The 20699-nt window shown below is 42.7% G+C and overlaps 1 protein-coding gene across 2 annotated transcripts in view; it reads left to right on the top strand.

The window, feature by feature from the left end:
• Nucleotides 1–20699, top strand: part of CACNB2 (calcium voltage-gated channel auxiliary subunit beta 2) — a 123805-nt gene that overhangs the window by 91273 nt on the left and 11833 nt on the right. The window contains exons 6-9 of one of the 2 annotated variants that reach the window (XM_088025794.1): nt 4374–4393; nt 8160–8240; nt 8712–8770; nt 18846–18955. In XM_088025794.1, coding sequence (XP_087881920.1) covers nt 4374–4393; nt 8160–8240; nt 8712–8770; nt 18846–18955 — 270 coding nt within the window. Of the gene's footprint in view, nt 1–4094; nt 4229–4373; nt 4394–8159; nt 8241–8711; nt 8771–18845; nt 18956–20699 lie in introns of both variants that reach the window. The other variant, XM_028114180.2, reaches the window with a different exon arrangement.

The following is a 20699-nucleotide window of genomic DNA, read 5'->3' as shown; positions in this document are numbered from 1 at the left end:
TAAGAACAGGATTTCCCTATTACTCCGGATCACGCCTCGTTCCTGAATGTTGGTGGCTTTTAGAGACCAAAGTCTTCTTAATAAAAATGACAACTTTTTTTTTTTTTTAAAGATTTTATTTATTTATTTGAGAGATAGAGAGCACGAGAGGGAAGAACGTCAGAGGGAGAAGCAGACTCCCCGCCGAGCAGGGAGCCCGATGCGGGACTCAATCCTGGGACTCCAGGATCATGACCTGAGCCGAAGGCAGTCGCTTAACCAACTGAGCCACCCAGGCGCCCATGACAGAACTTTTTAAGTGCAAAATCTGAGCACTTAAATAAATCGTTTTAGGATGCAAGTTGATTTCAAATACCTTGTACGTACAACTTGCAGTAGTTCTGAGTAGTCTAAAATCAAGTAACATAGTATGTTTGAAATGAAAATCGAAACCCTTTTAGGGATTATGTGAGGCTTCTGTCTTCCCTCCACCAGTGGAGGGGAGCTGTTTACTGAATGCACAGGACAAAGGAGGCTTATCTCCACTCCTTCTCAAACATGTAAAATTACAGAGATTGGGATAGAAAGCTGTATGTACCTTTTGTATAATATCTTAAAAGCTGTCTCAGAGACTCCAGAGGACTATCACCAGGCTCCTGAAATGGGGAAATGTTACATCATCTAGTGACAGAACTGCAGCCCCATCCGCAGAGGTCAGCACGACCCCTATAGACCAGGAAAAGTGTGTTTGTAAAATAACATTCTGCTTTTGTAGACAGATATTTATCATTAAAACTAAAGTTTACTACAATAAAGATGATTTAAAACTTGATCCAAGTTTTATACAGATACAGGACGTTGGAATAACTTCTCTGCATACCAAGAACAGAAAACACTCGCGACTTAATGGACTGGAGACATGTGCTAACTATGAATTTATAGTCGGACACATCAGGAACCTGCTATAATTTTCATATCAATGCCACAGCTTCTCTAAAGGAAAACTTTAGAGAATTTCTACAGAGAAGATTCCCACCCCCCACCCCACCTCCAGCATAAACTGCCTAACCAATCCAGTGTGGATTGGCCTACAGTCCTAACTTTCACCTGTATCTCCCAGAGGCCCTATCTGCAATACACCTCACCCATTGCTAGACCGAAGAATACAAGCATTTACCTAAAGTAAATATACTTGGAGTTTCTCAAGGAGTTGGAAAAGGAAAAATTTCCACTTCTCATCTAGGTAATGGGGTGGTAGCCAGTTACACAACACATACCCCAGACCTACTTGTGTGCGCCTGCCCGGGTCACCCCAGCATGCCCCTCAACTGGACCCAAGTGTCTAAGATGAAGTTACAAATTAGATTGCAAAAAATGCTGCCAAGGCGCTCCACCAAAAAAAAAAAAAAAAAAAAAATTCTGTTGAGGACCAATAAAAGAAACTATTTTCATATTTATGGAAGCAGTTTTCCCAAGTAAATACTAATGTTTGCCAAGGTCTGCAGATACGAGTATGAAACAAAAAAGGGCAACCATCTGAGTCTAATAATAAAGTGTATGGAGCTCTGAAGAGTCGAACGTGCTTCTTAACTGTCTTAGTAAATTTCTTTAATGTGTTTTGAAAGCAGCCAAATGTCTTAGAATTCTCTGTGTTTTGGAATGAACCCAGATGCTTTTAAATTTAAGTTAACCAAAAGTCAGAACTAACAAATTGGAAAGTTCTCAATTTGGGATTTTGAGCCCTTGTGTCCAAATATAGGTAAATTTCAAACCTGACTCAGGCTCTGAGGCTATGTGTGGGTCGCCAAACATCTGGGCAATATTATAGCTAAACTTTTTATGCATTTCCACTTTTCCTATAAAAATTTTTTTAAAAATCCACCCACTGATCACAGCAGACCAGACTGAAGAGCCAAATTGTAAAATCTAATGTATGAACTTGGCCAACGTCCTGTCAACTCGGGACATGCTTGTAGGTATCCTGTTTCAGAAACGCTCTCAGGAAGTATTATCCCTTGAAGGTGGCCTCTACAAAGCCCCAGAAAAGATGAGAAAGGGAAAAATAGATGGGAATTTACCACCGGAAGGGAAACTTAGCTGATGTTGGTTAGGGTCTGTCCAAGAGATAGTGAAAAACTGACCCAGCTCCTCCCCGTCGTTGCTGGGAAGACACTCACAACATGCTTCCTCAGTTAGGAGTCAATAGGAAGAGCCTTATAGGGTTGGATAAAAGTCAGCATCAGTTTATAGCGTTTCTGTCCCACGCTGCATGCTGACCCTTTCAGTGCATCAACGTGTGTGGGTGGTGCAAAGAGACTTATTTACTAGGTAAGTCTAATTAAATAGCTGCAATTAACTCAGGCTGTTAGTACTTTCACCGGAGAGACTCCTACGTGCTCTCTGGGCGAGCAGTCGCTGATACGTGCAACGTTGTGCAAACAGTGCCAGGGAATCGCTCCATCACACACCTTCGACCTCCTCAGATGACTCAAAGGAACAATTAAGCGAGAGCTCTTAGTCTTCAAAAGGCTGAGTCACTTCATATCCGTAATAACCTCCAAATTGAAAAATAATGTGACAGCTGTCGGGTGATCTGCCACCATACCGAAGAGGGTAGCAGAGGCTGCCCGAGTGTGACCCCGGTGTGCTCCTCGTGGGGCGCAGGGATGGAGGCTGCCCTGCGACTCCGAATGGTTATTTCCGATGGTAATTTGCTCCTTATCTGAATGGACTGTGGTTTTTGTTAGATTTCTGTGACCTCAACTAAACCATAGCCTAATTTTCTCCTGAGCTCCACTCTACGGCCCCTTCCTGAATCCTGGCAGTGAGGACGGACTCCCCCCCACCCCCCCCACCCCGGCCCCCCGGGCTGGGGGGAAGGAAGGGTGCCTGCATGGAGAGCGCTCACCTGCAGGAGCAGCGAGGTGCAGGAGTGCGGGCACAGGTGGGGGCTCACTTCTGAGTCCCTGCTCCGCCGAGGTTTGTTTTTTTTTTTTTTGCCAAGAACAAGTCCCTTAAACTCTTGAATTATCATTTCAATCTTAAAAATAAGAGGGTTGAAAGTGATCTTCAAACTACTTTCCAGCTCTGGTTCTGCGGTGGATAAAACCCTGTAGTAATTGCAGGTGGAAGCGTTTTATAAACCTTGAAATGAGATTATGGGGGTTTTTTTTGTTTTTCATTTAACAATCGTTGAGCACTCTGGTTTTCAAGGCAAAAGATTTTTGAAGTGAAAGCATGTAGAACCACAGACCTAAACCTCTCGTTCCACAAAGAGACCCCTGCTATGCTCTCTGGGGTCTTCATGCCCTTCCACTCCATTTCTCACGTTTAATGCATTTATATGAGGGCTTCATATCAATCAGTGGAAGTCCCCTTATTATGTCATTTTATTAGACTCATTTCATTTGGAGACTGATCTCCAAATGAAATGTTTTCTAACTAGTTTTCAGTCTGCCTGCCTGAGGGGGTCTATACCATCTTGAAATCATTTTAATCCTGCCCATCCCGGAAGCCTCCCGGGATCATCTGCCTTGTGTAGGACTCCTTTGTGTTGCCTGAATTGGGGATTTTTCTATTCTCGCTCTTCCCTCAGATGCCTCTTGCGTTTTTAGTGACGCTTTCCACATTGCCCTTACTTTTTTTTCCCCCACACAAAACCAAGTAAAATAAGAAATCTGAGGCACATCGTGTTAAAGGTTACCCAATGTAGTTGCTTATTAATCGGAAAGCTGACTGAAGATACTGTAAGACGTGATGCCAGATGTTCTGGACCATATCTTCTATGCAGTTGATGTGGAAAACTATCAGTAGTCTATTTGAAACTACAAATTAAAAATGTTGCTCTAAAAATATTATTCAAGAGATCTAGCACAAAACTCACGTGTTCAAGCAAACAGCTACCATGAGGGGATCTCTCAGTTTCGTTAGGTTTGATTGCATTGCATTCTTAACATGCCTTACCTTTACGTTTTACTTTGTTGACTATGCTGAGCACTCATGATAGATCTTTTACTATGGTTCGTTTTATTTGCTTTCATTTTATTTTTTTTTTTATAACCTGTTTTTCCTCTCCTGTCTACCTGATGATTTTTGAATTGTTTGTCTGTATATAGCTGTAGACATAGATGCTACTGGCTTAGATGCAGAAGAAAATGATATTCCAGCCAACCACCGCTCCCCTAAACCCAGTGCAAACAGTGTAACGTCACCCCACTCCAAAGAGAAAAGAATGCCCTTCTTTAAGAAGGTAACATTAACTTCCAAGCTCCCATCTGTCCACCTGCTCAACTGCACTGCGTCACATTTCTAGTCCTGTTGACTGTCTGTGTCCTTTGATAAGCCAATAACGTGCATGCTGTGTTATTCTTTGTTTCTTTTCCATGCTGCTGTAGCTAAGCAGAAGCAGAAATCGGTAAGTTTACATTGACATGAGCTGTGTTTATCCTGCCACTGGCATCATTAGCATCAAAGCCCGAAGTTTTAGTAATAAACGCAGTCATTTCTGTCCTAAGAAAAGAACCTATCAAACAGCTAATTGAGTCCATGCATTTCAAACCGACTAAATTCAGTGAGTGACCTGTTAAAGCACTATTACAGTACTTATCCTTTTTGATGGAATAATATCTACCACCGAGGGACTTGGTTTAAACATCCCCAAGACGTCAGACACTGACAACTCCATATAATGCACCTCTATTGTGCATGCTTATCCTGTCTGTCTTTGTCTCTCTCTTTTTTCCAGAAATTTAACTTCTATCAAGCATATTAAAACCATTATTAGATTCTGATTTATGATATCCAGATACATAGCTTGTACTAAAAAAAAAAAATTCAATTTTTAATTTAGTCAGTATTTAAACTTCTAATCCACTAGGTGCAAAATCTGCAGATGAACAAGACCAGTGGAAAACTGCAGGCTTGTTTTGGCGGTTTACTGTGAGTTTTTCCTATTGTCATCTATAAATACTCTCCCGATGTTCTTGCCTCCCCCATCACAGTCAGGTTGCAGGATCTCACCTGTCAGATGACGGGGCGGTGGCTGTGCGTAGAGCCTTTGCCACTGGCCAGCCAAGATGCTACACGGTGAGGCTCCTCGTCCCCCGACTGGAAACCAAGGGTATTCCTGAGCTCTCTTGACTCCACACCAAGTCTATTTCCTTTCACGCATTTTATAGCTTGAAAGCAATATTTTTTAAGGACATTTGTGCTCCCCCCCCCGCCCCGCCGCCCCCGCGCGCGCGCGCGCGCACACACACACACACACACACACAAATTTCCATTCCTTCCTTTCTTTTTGCACACCACTTTGCAGAGCCAACTGTGCTGTCTTTTGGAATCCTACTTCCTCCTGTCGCCGTGATGGGCACAACCGTGGGGACATGGTGACGCGGGTGTGGAGGAAAGCCTCTTCTGCCCCAAGCTCCGTGTCCTCGGCTCTTTCCCCCTGCACACAAGCATTTTGCCACATGGAGGAACTCTAAAATCACGAGGTGTCAGAGATTTCTGAACTGGGAAGTTTGTTTTTGTTTTTGTTTTTCGAAATAAATGAGGGTTACTTTTATAATGCAAGACCTCGGCGCTCCAAAAATTAAAACCTGGATTGTTTTTGTGTTAACACAGACAGCCCTAGCCTGATGCACACCTGCACCTGTGGGCCCCCTCTTTCTGGTCGTGTCTTCTCGGCGCAGCTAAACCTTGCAGCCAAGTGACTGAATTCCTAGCGCCGATGCCTAGAAAATCAGCATCACCCAGATGCTCTGGATTTTCCAGAGCGGTGACATGAACTAAAACCATGTCAGTCGAGATGCGTTTTTGGAAATTTGCTTACTCTTAAATTCCCAGCCTTTAAAAATGTTTATCACAATTATTCAGCTAAAGAATTGGAACCAAAATAAGGCTAGTGGGAAAGAGTAGATAAAAATGATGGTGTCGGTATCCATAGGGCATAAAGTACCAATATTCCATCAAATAAGGTAATTTCTGTAGCTACCCTATTGAATAAGAAGCTGATTGATGACCAGCATGGGTAACGCTTCTCTTAGTTGGCAGCCAGAGAGCGAAGGAACCGAAGACCTCTAAAATACGGGGCCACGAAATACTTAACAGAACTCGAAATAAAAATTCTTGGTAGCCGTGCAATTTATATTCCTAATTCCAACAATGGAAAAGGTATTCTTGGCTTCGAAACATTGTATGATCCCAGGTGGTATCATTGTCTTGACAAATATGCTTATGATGCCTTCGGCACTGGTATTCATTCTTCTGTTACTGATTATGTGGTGAGCTTCAATGTAGAGCTCAAAACCAGAGACAACCTGAGATTCACGGACGAGAGTGTTTTCCATGTTTTAGGTTGCTTTTAGAGTGGTGCTTGTGGCCTCTGTGCTCTTACTGTATTATGTTTGTCTTTTTTTTTTTTCCCGGTTTGAAAATGTATTCTACCTTTCTTGTGTTTATTAAAATTAATTTAGAACACTAGGTAAAATTTGAAGGACTAAAATTTGACAGCACCATCACAGTACTATTTTCGCCCCCTGTAAATATATCTGTCTGCCTCCCTGGATGAAATCTCAGATGGAAGCTGTTGAAACTGAAATGCTTTTTAACTCCATCCCTCCCCCCCCCACTCCACCCCCCCAGTTAAATTCGATAGAAGTCAGAAAGTTTGTAATGGGCAATTTTTTTTAAAAGATTGATTTCTTTGAGAGAGAGAGAGAGGGAAAGAGCATGAGGGGAATGGGACAGAGGGAGAAAGAATCTCAAGCCAGCTCTACACTGAGCACAGAGCCCCATGCAGGGCTCGAACTCACGACCCTTGAGACCATGACCTGAGCTGAAACCAAGAGTCAGACGCTCAACCGATGGAGCCTCCCAGGCGCCCCTATACAATGGGCAATTTTAAGCAACAGTAAAGTGTTCTTGGGTAACAGGCTGATGCAGAAATTACAGTCACACAGTAGCTTTTCAAATTCTTAAAACAGTTAAATTCTTTTCTGTCTCTGTGATTCTGAAAATTATATTTTTTTAGACACTCCTTAATGCAGAAAAGATTCAGATGACAGTGATTTGTTTACCCCCGTGTTTAAGGCCTTATCTCTCTCTTCTGCATTAAAAAAAAAAGTCATTTTGAGTCCATGTAGCATTTTCTGCCAACTGGAAAGAGTCGGTTTTTATGTAATCAAACAGATTAACTGTTACCTGATTTTTTTCTGGAAAAACTTTATTTTGATCATTTTATGTGAAGCAGCTAAGCTGAAAATTTTGCAAAGTTTTAGAAATTGCTCCAGAATTTAGCTCCTCCCCCTGCTCTTCCAAAAAAGAAAGAAATTGTGAAGGCATGAATTAGATATTATATAACAGACATTACCTAAAGCACTCTTGAGAAGCATATTAGATGTGCAAGTTGATAACAAAGCTTTTGAGGCCCCTGCAGTGTGCTTAACTATGTTATCACATGTTAACCACCTTCCTTCCAAGACACACAAACCTTACATGGTAAGTTTTCAAGTTCCAAGGTCTAGAAATCAGAAACCCAAAACCATTCGTCACTAACCTGTGACTGTGATCCTAACTACTGCTTGCTGGAACAAGCATGCTTTTTAAACTTCAACTCTCACAGTAAAGCAGAGATTTTCAAGTATTTGGTAGTGAACGTTAACAACGTTTTGAAATTAGGTTTTATCCAGGTAAGACAAACATCTAAGATGCAAAGCTAATGAGACCTTTCTTTTCTCCGTAATTACTCACGTTAGGCCTGATAGGTCAAGGCTGCAGAAAACTCTCAAATTCCTTTGAAAAGCAGTATTAATAACTTCCTGTCAAGCCTAAAGCACCTACTCTGCATGAGGCATGTTTTCTGTCCTTCCAACTAGTTTTTGTTCAAAAAGCAGCTTTAGAGAACTAATATGTCAGTAGTCTTTGTTGAAGAGAGCAAGAAAACTGTAGACAATTCAGTAACTTGAGAACTTGAGGAAAATAAGCCCACCAAGCTTTGATTGGTTTTCTTGAGGAAAGAGACAAGTAAAAAAAAAAAAAAAAAAAAAAAAAATGAAAGGTCTGGAAAAGCCGGTGCCTCCTATTACACAGTTCAGGAAGAATGATTTATACTTAGAATACTTAGAATATTTCAGGTACCCCTGCCTTTTAAGCATCTGAAGTCCTCTCCCCTCTCTCTGCAGACAGAGCACACTCCTCCTTATGACGTGGTACCTTCTATGCGACCAGTGGTCTTGGTGGGCCCCTCTCTGAAGGGGTATGAGGTAGGTGGCTGCCCTGGGGGGCACACTGCACTTGACCTTCACAAGCTGAACTGCTTTGTGAGTCCACCTCCTTGAATTTAGAGCTTAAAGAGCTTGCAACAGAGAAGCACATTGTTTTCCAAGCTGTGGTATAGATTGCTTCCTGTTCTGTTCTGTTTTTATGGCCGTTGCTTGGGTGCTTTTGCTAGCTTCAGTTTCTTGTGTGGGGAAACAGTATCAGATGGAGAGCTCCTGAAACCACCTGCGATGTCATGTGTTGTCACTAAAACATCAGGACAAATTTGGGGAGCTTTGCCTTTTTTAATTGTCATTGTATCAGATGTCGGCAACGGGAAAATGTGGCAATCTCACACATGCTGCGCGTTTCCAAGTGGGAAGCCTAGGTCTTTAAACGGTCTTGGGAATAAAACTGCTTTGTCGTAATTAGGAACATTTTTGTTGTATCTTAATTTATTGCTTGCTCAATTGCAGGTCACAGATATGATGCAAAAAGCGTTGTTTGATTTTTTAAAACACAGATTTGAAGGGCGGTGAGTATTTCAGAATCCTGGATTTTGTGGATTTCTCCTTGAGGATGACAAAACCCCGGGTAGGACAAGGCATGCATGAGCACAAGAGAAAACTGCCCTCTGAAGTCTATATGGCGACGGGCAGTGAGTTTCATCCAGTTCGGCTGGATTCAGTAAATATCTGTCATACTTGCTCAGCACAACCTCAACCCCGGATAAGCTAGCTCTCTGTTCCTGCACCTGTGTCTGAAAGCTGAACTTGGCCACATCCCTGTTGACCTGTATCTCCCTAAATTCATGATCAGCTGGCTCTTAAGGCTGCCCAGAAATAATACTCAAGACCCCTCTTCTATTCACATTTCTCCTCTTCAAGACATCTGCACCGTCTCCCTCCCTCGCCAAGCCCCCAAGCCCCTTTTCATCTCCCTCCCCAGTGAACTTGCTTCCTCTTTGACTGAGACAATAGAGGCAGTCGGAGGAGAACTTCTGAGAGTCCCCACCACCACACCGAGCCCGACTTGCGTGTTTGCCTGAGTGCTCTGCTTCTTTCCTTTCACTGTGCTCCTGGCAGTGGCCAGCCCACCCACTTGGGCACCGGGTCCCATTCCCCATCCCAGCACGGCTCTAGGTCCTTCTTTCTCTCTCCTCATCACGACTTCGCGTTCTAATGGAAACTCCATCCGCATCTAAAATTGTCGTTATTTCTCCCTTTGATGGAAGTTTGAACCATATTCGCCTCCAGCTGTCCCATTTTTCTCCTTTTGTTTACAGCAAAGCTCCTTCAACCCGTAGTACGTCCTTGTTCTCTCATACTGAAACGTCCTCCGGGTGTGCGTCCGTCACGCAACCAAAACTAGTCATGTCCGATCATCAGTGACCTTGACATTGCTAAATCCAGGGGGTGAAGGCTCAGTCCTTCTCTTAATTGACATGTTGGATTGCTTCATTCTCTTTTAAATGCTTTATGTGCTGGCTCTCGGCAAGCACGCTTCCCTGGTTTTTCTTTTGTCTCACTTTGTCTCCTTTTTCTCCTTGGCTGGTTCTTCCTCATCGACTAGACATCTTGGAGCGCCCAGGGCTAAGTCCTTTGGTCTTCTCTCTTCTAGTTACGTTCATTCCGTGAGTGATTTCATTTGATGTTTGACTTGTAAATAGCATTCCTTCGCCGGTCTGTCCCTGAATTCCAGATCCATATATCCAACTGCCTATTCAGTATCACCACTGAGATGTCAGATGGACTTCTCAGACTGAACCTCCCAGCTTCGCCCCAAACCTGCTCCTCTGCCATGCCTCACGTACACCTCCTTCGTCTTTCAGACCTAAGACCCATCCACCCCAAATCACTGAATCATTCTTGACTATTCTGTTTCTCTTATATCGCACATCCAAATGCCATTGACTGTATCTTCAAAATATATCAAGAACGACTTATCACACACATGTCTCTGCTATCCTTTTGGCCGAAGACACCGGTACTTCTTCCCTGGATTACCATCGGAAATAGCCTCCTAACTTGTATCTTTGTTTCTGTCCTTGCTTCCTTGATGTCTCTTCTCAATTCAGCAGCCTGGGCAGTTCTGTTGAACTGTGAGTAGATCTCATCCCTGCTTTGTTCAGATCCATCCAGTGACTTCTCTTTTGACTCGGCATAAAAATCAAAGTCCCTATAGTGGCTTTTAAGACCCTCTCTAGTCTGACCATCCACACTCCTACCCCCCACTCCTTACTTTTGACTTCATCTCTTAGACTCTCCCAGTTGCTCATTCTGCTCCTGCCACACTGACTTCCTTGTGGTTCCATGAGTGTTCCAGACAGCCAGATACATGCCCACCTCAGGGCCTTTGCACTTGCAGTTCCCTGTGCTAGGAAGACATTTCCCTCAGAGACTGTCCTTGGTGTATGTGTGCACAGACACACATTCTCTTCTCTCTCTCTCTCTCTCTCCCCTTTCCTTGACTCTTTATTTCCGTAACTCTTCTATATATTTTATTTATTAATTTTGTCTGTTGTCATTCTCCCACAGTTAGAACAAAAACTCCATGAGGGCAGGTGTTTTTGCTTTTGTTTCTGTTTCTCTTCAATCTGCTGTGTGAACTGTTGCGTTCTCAATGCCTGGAACTGTGCTCATTGTGAACAGGACGTGGGTGAGTGTTGAATGACTCCAGTGTATGCCCTGCTAAAGAAATGCAGAGATGGGGAAGCCACTCACAGTCTTTGTGGACCTCAGGAGTCGACCATAAATGGAAACCTTGAGCAGTAAACTACAAAGTAAAGCAACAGACAGGCAGCTCAGCACCTGCGTGTCCGAGGTACACATGGCGTAAAGGGAGGAAGGACTGACACTGACAGGAATGTCAACGTCTAGGAAAGGTTTTTAAATGGCAGCTAAGATGTCACCGACTTGACTTAGAAAGAGAAAGGCTGGTCTGGTGGAGGGGGTTAGGTGGGTGAAGGAATCAGGGTGTGACACAGCGTCATGTGGAGGGCAAGCTCCTTAGGGGTCTTCAAGTCAAGTCTCTAGACAAGGAGCAGCTGGTGACAGAGCTAGTGTGCCCTGTGAATCGGCTTGGACGTAACCCCTTTCCTCCCTTCCCCTTCCCCCCTCAGCTTGCTTCAACAGATTTTACTGAGCATGCTCTGTGTGCCGGGCATTGTGAGGAACAAAGTCAGACAAGGGCCTTGGCTTCATGGAGCTTATTTCTAGGTAATTAGAAGGAAGCCTTAAGTCAAACAATCCAGGGACACTGTGGTCAAAGTTAAGCCAGTTCCTGAAGCATCAAAGCTATGAAAGGAGTCTGAAAGGGAAACTTCAAAATTTAAGCAAAGAGTAGATTATAGGGGACCTGGGAGCATACAGGGTGAGTTCATATTTCTGTATTTTTAAAGATTATATGTATTTATTAGAGAGAGAGTGCACACGAGCAGGTGGAGTAGCAGGGAGAGGGAGAAGCAGGCTTCCCGCCGAGCAGGGAGCCTGATGCGGGGCTCGATCCCAGGACCCCGAGATCACGACCTGAGCCGAAGGCGGACGCTTAAGTGACTGAGCCACCCGGGCGCCCCTATATTTCTGTATTTTTAACAAGACAGATCTGGTGCCTCTACATCCCTGTCCTTCTCACATCCTAACAATACAAGTACAACAGATAGTATGTGTGGGTTTCACATTCTTTTGAATTTCTTAGTATACTGCTTTCTTCCTTGACCACACCTGCTCCTACAGCCGTTTGTAATTTATATCGACTTTCAGCAGGGAGGCAAGGACACACAGGGAAACCGACAGCAGGACAAGCAAAGGGCTGAAAGAGACAGAAAAGGAAAGCAGAAACTATGTTCCCAGGTGTAAAAAAGACTTTATAATCAAGTTCCATATAATCACACGTTCCTAATTTGATTTTTTTTTCCCCATAACTTTATGAAGTATTTTTTAGTTTGGGCCAGGAAAACACAGCGTTTGGCTTGGTCCAAGGCTGTCTGGCACTGGCCAAGTGAAGAAGGCACACCCCTGATTAGGCTCATTTACTGTTTAGTTCTTTATGCTTGGCTCTGTCATTTATCCTAATGTGGGGTTTTCTCCTTGAGCATGCACATCCAGAAAATTGCTAGACAAAGCACTATGCTTTCCCTGACTGAGTTAACCCACTGCCCTTTCCAAAATACCAAAGATGGAGAAATGAGATGGCACTTCCTTACTGTTTAAACCTAGTAAGTTCTGAATTTGGAAGACAGATTCCAGCCATAGGGCATATCTTGGACCCATGTTCTAAAGTATTAGCCCGTCCAGACTGATTTCAATTAAGAAACAAATGAACAAAATATCTGAATGTTGTCAGTCTGCTCTTTCTGGCCAGAAGTAATTTCCACATGGCTTTGTTAATGCACCTGCCTTGGCTCATTTGACTCATAGAGCTCAAGTTCAACACTCTAGGCTTGAGGTCACCAAATAAAGATCCTCAAAGGAACTAATAGGGTCCATAAGATACACTTACAAAAATCCATGCAAAAAATTTTTTAACCCATGGCAAGACACCCAGAGTACCTGAATCGTTAAATGTCTTTGGTTTTGGCAGCAGTAGGGGGAGGGAACTGAGCAAAAGTATCAGGTACTTCCAAATACATGTAATTTTAAAAGGGAAAAATGAATCGGTCCTTCATTTCCTATTGAATAAATTACATTTATTTAAAAAAATTGGAACCCCCAGGGGAAGAAAATATGAAATATGAAAGGAAGTATTGGTGATGAAAAGATTCTTGATAGGAATTCTTTTCTGTTCTTAAACCTAGTTAACTTGATTTGTTGAAGCCCTGGGGAGTTGTCAGAATCGTGATCCTGACTGTTAAATAGCGTAAGTATGTCAGGTCAAAGAATAGATGATAATTCATTATCTTCTTTCTGTTGTGTGCAATAGAGTAGCCCATTTACAATCAGATCCATCCTAACCAACTCTATCATGTAAACAAAGCAATCTTTGGATTCACCATGTAGGACATTGACAGGTAAATTAACAAGGAAATTGAGGACAAGAAGGAAAGCTACCACCAGTAATAAATGTGGTTTTCCTCCCCCAGTGACTTTGAAAAATGTCGGCTGTCAGCAGTGAAGTGTCTGGAATGGGAATGGAATTGTAGGGATGTGTACACTGTCGAATCTTCTGCGAGGGGATCTTTTTGGAAATCAGTAATCCTGGGCAACACTGCATCACTTCATTTTGTGTAGATAATTTGCTTGGATGTGAGACAACTTCTTCTAAACTGGTGGTTTATCTAGCCTGGCTGCACATTAGAATCATCTGCAGCACTTTAAAAATAAAACACCAACCCAACAACAAGGGCTTGTGTTCCACCTGTGACCAAGTAAGGCCAAATCTCTAAGGTAGGATCTTCTGTAACTGTAAAAGCTTATATGGCAATCTTGGTATCTACCATGAGGGTTAAGAACCACTATTCTAAACTGAATTGTCCCCAGAATCTTGCCCTTAGGATTTTCAAGGTCTCCTTTTTGGCAGAACCCCAAGTAGTGACAATTCCCAAAGCACAACTGTAGGAGTTGAAATAGAATAGTGACCCAACTTAATAGCCTACAGAGCTAACCACAGAAGCAGGTCAGTGGATTCTCAGCTGAGCAGTGGCATGGGCAGAAAGGTCCAAGCATGTGAGAGGAGGAGGATGTATTACTACAGAAAATCTTGTCCTGCTGCTGAATCAGTTCCCCACAGGCTGACTGGGTGGCGCCACTGTCTCGTCTCTCTGGTCACCATTGTACCCCCAGGGGGGTGCCCGTCACAGAAAAGCTTGCTTCCCAGTGAGAGTGGAGGGTCATCTGCAGTACCTGGGCCCCACAGAGCTGGACTAGAATAATGCCGAGCGCTTCAGGGGCTCCCTCTTCCCTCTGCCTGGAACACCCTGCCCACAGAACCCATATGGCTCATTCCTTCACGTCCTTCATGCTTCTGACCAGAGGTCAGCTTTTCTGAAAGGTCTTCCCTGAACACCAAAGAGGTACCCTCCACCACACTCGCATCTGTGTCCTCATTACCCTACATAATTTTTTAATGGGATTTATTACCCCCTGACATCAGACATCTGTCTGTCTGCTTCCTTCCACTCTCCCTCTCCCCCACAAGAATTCGAGTTCCATAATAGCACCCCAATGATTGGCACTTAGTAGGCACTTGATAAATCTGTGTTGAATGAATGACTCTCTCCATGGTCGTACACATGCTCCCTGTGAAGGAAATACTGTTACCTCCTTTATAGCTGGAGCTTCCTAGATTCTACCACCCTACCTACTAGACCCACCCCCAGGGAAATAAAAACAGTTTTTAAAAAGATTTATTTATTTATTTTAGAGGGGAGGGTGGGGAGCAGAGGGAGAGGAAGAGAAACCCAAGCAGTCTCCATGCAGAGCACAGAGCCGAACATGGGGCTTGATCTCAGGACCCCTGAGATGTCGACCTGAGACGAAACCAAGAGTCGGGTGCTTAACTGACTGAGCCCCCCAGATGCCCCTAAATAAAAACATCTTAATTACAAGCATTGGGTGTTTCACCTATAGCCCGATTTCACTTGTGAGTGCATTTTTGAAATAATAAACCAGGTTTAAATCTTTGTCTTAGTGTCTCTTTTCTGGTTATTGTTTTTAACATGTTAAATAAAATTTTCATCGAAGTCCGAAAAGCTCAAAAATCATATGCTTATTTTTTAAATGCAGCAACCCCACTAGCAATAAGACATGGAAACGTACAACAATGTGGATGGATCTCAAATCCATTATGAAAAGAGACAAGCTCCATTCAAAAGGCTGCACTAATATTCTGGAAAAGGGAAAGCTTTAGGGACAAAAAGCAGCTCTGGGGGGTGCCAGGGGTAGGGAAGAGGGGAGGCAGTCCCCCAACAAAGGGGACAGCACAAGGGGATTTGGGGCGGGGGGATCGAACTATTTTCTTTCATGACTGTGGTTACAGGTAGAGAATTCTATGAGTTGGTCCAAGTTCATGGAGAACTACACCCCAGAGAGAATGAATTCTAAGGTATATAGATAAACACAAATTTCTTTGCAAAAGCCAGGGTCCTTTCCCACACGTTACCAAATGCCCTGCTCTTCAGATGGTGAGCACTCTGTTAGCTCTATCTTTTGGTTATTTACTGCTTGCGTCTAAATAACGTGCAATCTCGATTTGCTAGAGTTTTCAGCGTTAGGCATTATCTGTTGCCTTCCTACGTTGCAGAATATGTAGCTCTCATGCATATGCTCTTCCTGTCTCTCCCATCCTGCACCCATCTCCGCCTTCAGTCTCCCAACAGTTAAATCCTAATTTCAGCTGGCTCCGTTTCTTAGGATGTATTGTGACTCTGTGGATAATATTCAAATGAGCCATACTCTACGCCATAATGACTTTGTCCTCTGTGTTTTCTGTGAGATAAGTAATTTTACTTTTTGTTTTTTGTTTTTTTGCTTTAATAATTGTTTATTGTTACGTTAATCACCATACATTACATCATTAGTTTTTGATGTAGTGTTCCATGATTCATTGTTTGTGCATAACACCCAGTGCTCCATGCAGTACGTGCCCTCCTTAATACCCATCACCAAGTAATTTTACTTTTTACGCTCGCTTAACTTCCTCTGTGTTTGGCATTAATTCAGCCCTGAACGCCCCAGCTGTCTGAACCTCCTCACGGTAATAGCGAAATGCACCCTGTCGTCACTCAGCGTTGTCTTCTTGAAACCCCGGGAGCCTTCTGGCCATCTCTAGTCTGGATGGTTTCTCTCTTTGATGGGTGCACATTTGTCATTCCGGGACATCCTTCACCATTATTCTTGGGATTCCTTTCACCTTCCTCTTGGGTCGGAGCCCCTTTTCCTTAGATCCGTTGATCTAGGGTTTTACCCTGCCATTTCAGTTTAGCAGCATCCTCCAATAGTTTCCCTATAAAAGTACATAACTTTTTGAGGCCCTGAATGTCTAAAAGTGTCTTTCATCAACCCTCCCATTTCATTCAGAGTTAAAATGGCTAGAGAATTCTGGCTGAAATAGTTTCCCTTTAGGATTTTGAAAACTCTCTGCCCCATTCTCTTCTGGCTTCCAATGTTGAGAACACTTCTGTTTCTGACCCTCAGTGTGGGACCTGTCTTTCTTCTTTTGTCTTCCGTGTCATGAAATTTCTAAGACTACGTCCTGGTAACAGAACTCTCAACCTCTGTGCTGGACCTTGTCGATTCAGAAAATCAAGACTCTTAATTCTGGATTTTTTTTTTTTTTTAAGTTTCTCTGCTTTCTTTACTCTTTTTCTGGAGTTCTTGTTATTTGGAAGTTGAAACTCGTGGGTGGTTCTTTCATTTGTATAGCTTTTCTTCTGTGTTCTCTCTCTTTGCCTTGTTTGTTTTACCCTTCAGAGTTTCTTACCTATCTACCCTTCAGAGTTTCTTAACCCAGCTCTCTTTTGAATTTTTCTTTCTACTGTCACTTTTAATTGCCAAAAACTCATTCTGACTTTCTAAATAGAAATTTGAGGCGCCTGGGTGGCTCAGATGGTTAAGCATCTGCCTTCGGCTCAGGTCGTGTTCTCCAGGTCCTGGGATCGAGCCCCACGTCCAGCTCCCAGCTCAGCAGGGAGTCTGTTTCTCCCTCTCCCTCTGCCCTTCCCCCGGTTTGTGCTTTCTCTATCTCTCTCTCAAATGAATAAATAAAATCTTTAAAATAAGCAAACAAATACATATAAATTTGTTACAGTTTCACAGATACAATAATTTCTTAGCTTTCACGTTTGAATACAGCTGATCCTTGAACAACAGGGCTTTGAAATATGTGGCTCCACTTCTAGGAGGATTTTTTTTCAATATGTTGGGAAATTTGGGGGAGGACTGTGACGATCTGGAAAAATTAAGGAAAACTTAGGTATAGTTCTAAGAATACAACATATAATACATGTAACATACAGAATATCTGTTAATAGACTGTTTAGGTGATTGGTAAGGCTTCCAGTCAACAGTGGGCTACTAGTAGTTAAGCCAAAAGCTCTATGTGGATTTCTGACAACACAGGATGTCAGTGCCTCTAACCCCCACGTTGTTGCAGGAATCAGCTGTATTGTTCATTTATTGACTTTTCTGTATGGGCTCTCATATAAGAGGTTTTCCTAAGATGCTCAGTGAGCACTGTGGTGCTCCAATTTAAGAATGGGACATCACATGGGGCACCTGGGTGGCTCAGTTGGTTAAGCGACTGCCTTCGGCTCAGGTCACGATCCTGGAGTCCCGGGATCGAGTCCCCCACACGGGCTCCCTGCTCGGCGGGGAGTCTGCTTCTCCCTCTGACCCTCTTCTCTCTCGTGCTCTCTCTGATTCTCTCTCTCTCTCAAATAAATAAATAAAATCTTTAAAAAAAAAAAAAAAAGAATGGGACATCACATAATCACTTGGAAGTTCCGTGCTCATAGGTGGAGCTTGTCAGCTTTGTGCTTCCCTATAGGACAACCTCACTGGACCATGTCCATAGGAAACCTCCAGTGTTACTGTTTTGGAGTCTTTTTCCCTTTGGCAGTTAGATGTCCCAGGGATAAAGCACTTCCATTTTGACCCCTGGAGGATGGAAGCCTGACTATCAAAATTCTCAGATGGGGAAGAGGCTGGGGGCTCACCATTTAGAATCCTTTCTTTTCCATCTAATGTCCCTGTTCTCACTCTGCCTGGGGTCTCCTGGTCACAGGCCCTGCATGTCATTGTCTGTGGAGAATAAACCAGCAATCTTCTATCACACAGGGAAAGGAGCATCACCTGGCAACTTCATGTAATAGAGGGGAAGTGGGGGCTCTAACTCTGAAACAGACTTTTCACCAAACCTCCTGTTTTTAGTCTCCCTTTTACCATTGTCTTCAAGGGTATTGTGAGACTTCTATTTTACCCCACGGCTTTTTCTATTACTTGTATATTTGGCTATCTCTGGTCTAAGTCATTTTATTGTTTCCAGCTTCCAGATTGTGGCGCTCTCATTTTTATCATACCTAAAATGACCCCCCTAACTCCTTTCTACCTGACACAATACTGTCTTCTCCACAACAGCCATCTTGAGCTTTAGTTAATTTTACCAGTTAATTTTCTTATTTATTGCACATCTCTTCCACTAGACTGTTAGCTCTCTGAGGAAAGATCATGTTTGTCTTGTTCTTACTCGTTCTTTGTGCTTATCACAGCACCACACTTCCAGTGCAGGGGCTAAGAAACCAAATTTTCCGGAGTCTGGGTTCAAATCCCTGCTCCACCTTTTAGAAATATATAGCCTTGGATAAATAACCTACTTTGGCTCATTTTCTTCATCAGCAAAAGTGGGATTAGAAGAAGCCTCTCTGCTAGAGTTTTGGGGATAATTCAGGGAGGTAATCCAGCTTACAGTGCTTAGTACTTGGTAAGCAAACGATAAATGCCAAGTAAGGAGGTGCGGGGTAAGCAAAAATGAATGATTCGGTGCCCTAACATCTTTTCATTTGAAAATACTGTTCACTATGTATTTCAAACTTAGGTGAGTTTGGGGAATGTACTTCTACCCCCTTATATTCAATTAATAACCTCAGGGTTTTGGTGTTACTTTTCCCCCAACAGGATATCCATCACAAGGGTCACGGCTGACATCTCGCTCGCCAAGCGCTCAGTGTTAAACAATCCCAGCAAGCATGCAATAATAGAAAGATCCAACACAAGGTCAAGCTTAGGTAAGTGTGTGCAGTAGACTTGGGCTTAGGCTATTTAAACTTTTCTCTCCCGAGGCTGCCAATGAGAAGCTCTAACTAGATGGTAATTCCATGTGTCACAGAGCAGAGGAGAAATGGACCCACATTGTCAGTGGCTAGTGCTACAGTTTTAGTGATTTCATGCTATGGAAAGATTTGTTATGATAGTTTTGAGTTAAATATTCCCCTGGCTGTCAGCATTAATGTTTGGTCGTGGTGTTTTGTTTTGACTAAAGTGAGCTTTGCTGTCTGCACACTAAACATTCCTGAAGAGAGATATTAACTACTCTGTAGCATTATTGTAAGGATTAAACACAGTGTGTTCTCCATCAAGGATGGCTATTATCCAAAGACCCTCAGTAACGGAATTGTATCAGTGATTATGTCATATTCAGGATAGTGTGTGTAAGGGGAGGAGTGGGTGTTGAGATAAAAAATGAAGTCAATTCCTGGCCATTTTTAATTGATACCAGTATTTATTTGTAAAAACAATATAGAGATTTTAGTTAACACGTTTACAGGGTTGTGTTTGGATACTGTATATTAACATGTACTGATTTGTTGAAATGAGACCCTTTGGCAGTTGTTTCTTCTCTGTGGCATGTGCTTGGAGTTTTAGGTTAATCACTGTTACACAGTAACTTACTGGGTTGTTAGGTTTCTGTTATAATTTTTTTGAGGGTTCGAGATCTTTGATCTTGGTTCATTTTTACCCCGTATATGTTAAATATCTAAGTCCTTTGGGAGACTGGTCTTTAACATAAAAGTTTTTCGTTTACTTTGGAGCATATTACATAAATCATAAACTATTAAAATTAAACTTTATCTGTTAGTAATGTGTAGAATTCCTTATAAAACTCAGTTTTGTTCCTCACCTAACAAACCCTCACTGACTACACTTCATTTTGCTTAATTTCTTTTCTTATTCTTATAATCTTTGACTCTTATGAACATTTTTGATGTTCACAGAAATTGTTACAAAATGCTCATTTCATTGATTCACCTCATTAACTGTCAATTGTTTAGACTCGTAGTTACATCAGTGGCATATATTAGATTTGTTTAGATTGCCAAGGCTTTTTGTAACTATCAACTGTATGTTATTTTTAAATGACTGTTCCACTTCATGTACTTTCTTGAGCATATACTAGACACCGAGTGTCATGCTAAAGCCTGGGAATACAAAGATGAATTAGATGAAGGCACTGCCCACAAGGAGCTGGGTGTAGCGATAAGGCAGAGAAGTCAACAACCCACTGAAATATATGGTGGTGAGCGCAGTGTATAAAATTCTATACAGCTAAATAGACATACATACAGGGAGTACAGGAAAACTGGAGAAAGCTGAATAGGACTGGTGGATCACGGTAGTATTGTGGTTGTGATACTGCACGAGAGTTTGGCAAGAGGTTTCCATTGGGGAAAACTGGGTAAAGGGTACAAGGGAGCTCTGTTTTTCTTACAACTGCATGTGAATTTATAATTATCTCAAAGTTTCAACTAAGCAAAGCTCATCACTTACGTTATAGCACCATGGACTTTGGAACCAGGATGACAAACCCGAGAGCATTCAGTTCAGTGGTTCTTTTTTTTTTTTTTAAGATTTATTTATTTATTTATCTGGCAGAGAGAGACACAGTGAGAGAGGGAACACAAGCAGGGGGAGTGGGAGAGGGAGAAGCAGGCCTCCTGCCGAGCAGGGAGCCGGACATGGGGCTCGATCCCA

This window comes from Eumetopias jubatus, unplaced genomic scaffold (assembly GCF_037043125.1).
Source record: "Eumetopias jubatus isolate StellerSeaLion01/CBP00866 unplaced genomic scaffold, mEumJub1_p1.0 scaffold_8, whole genome shotgun sequence".
In the NCBI taxonomy this organism is placed as follows: domain Eukaryota; kingdom Metazoa; phylum Chordata; class Mammalia; order Carnivora; family Otariidae; genus Eumetopias; species Eumetopias jubatus.
This window is presented reverse-complemented; position numbering and strand designations above follow the sequence as displayed.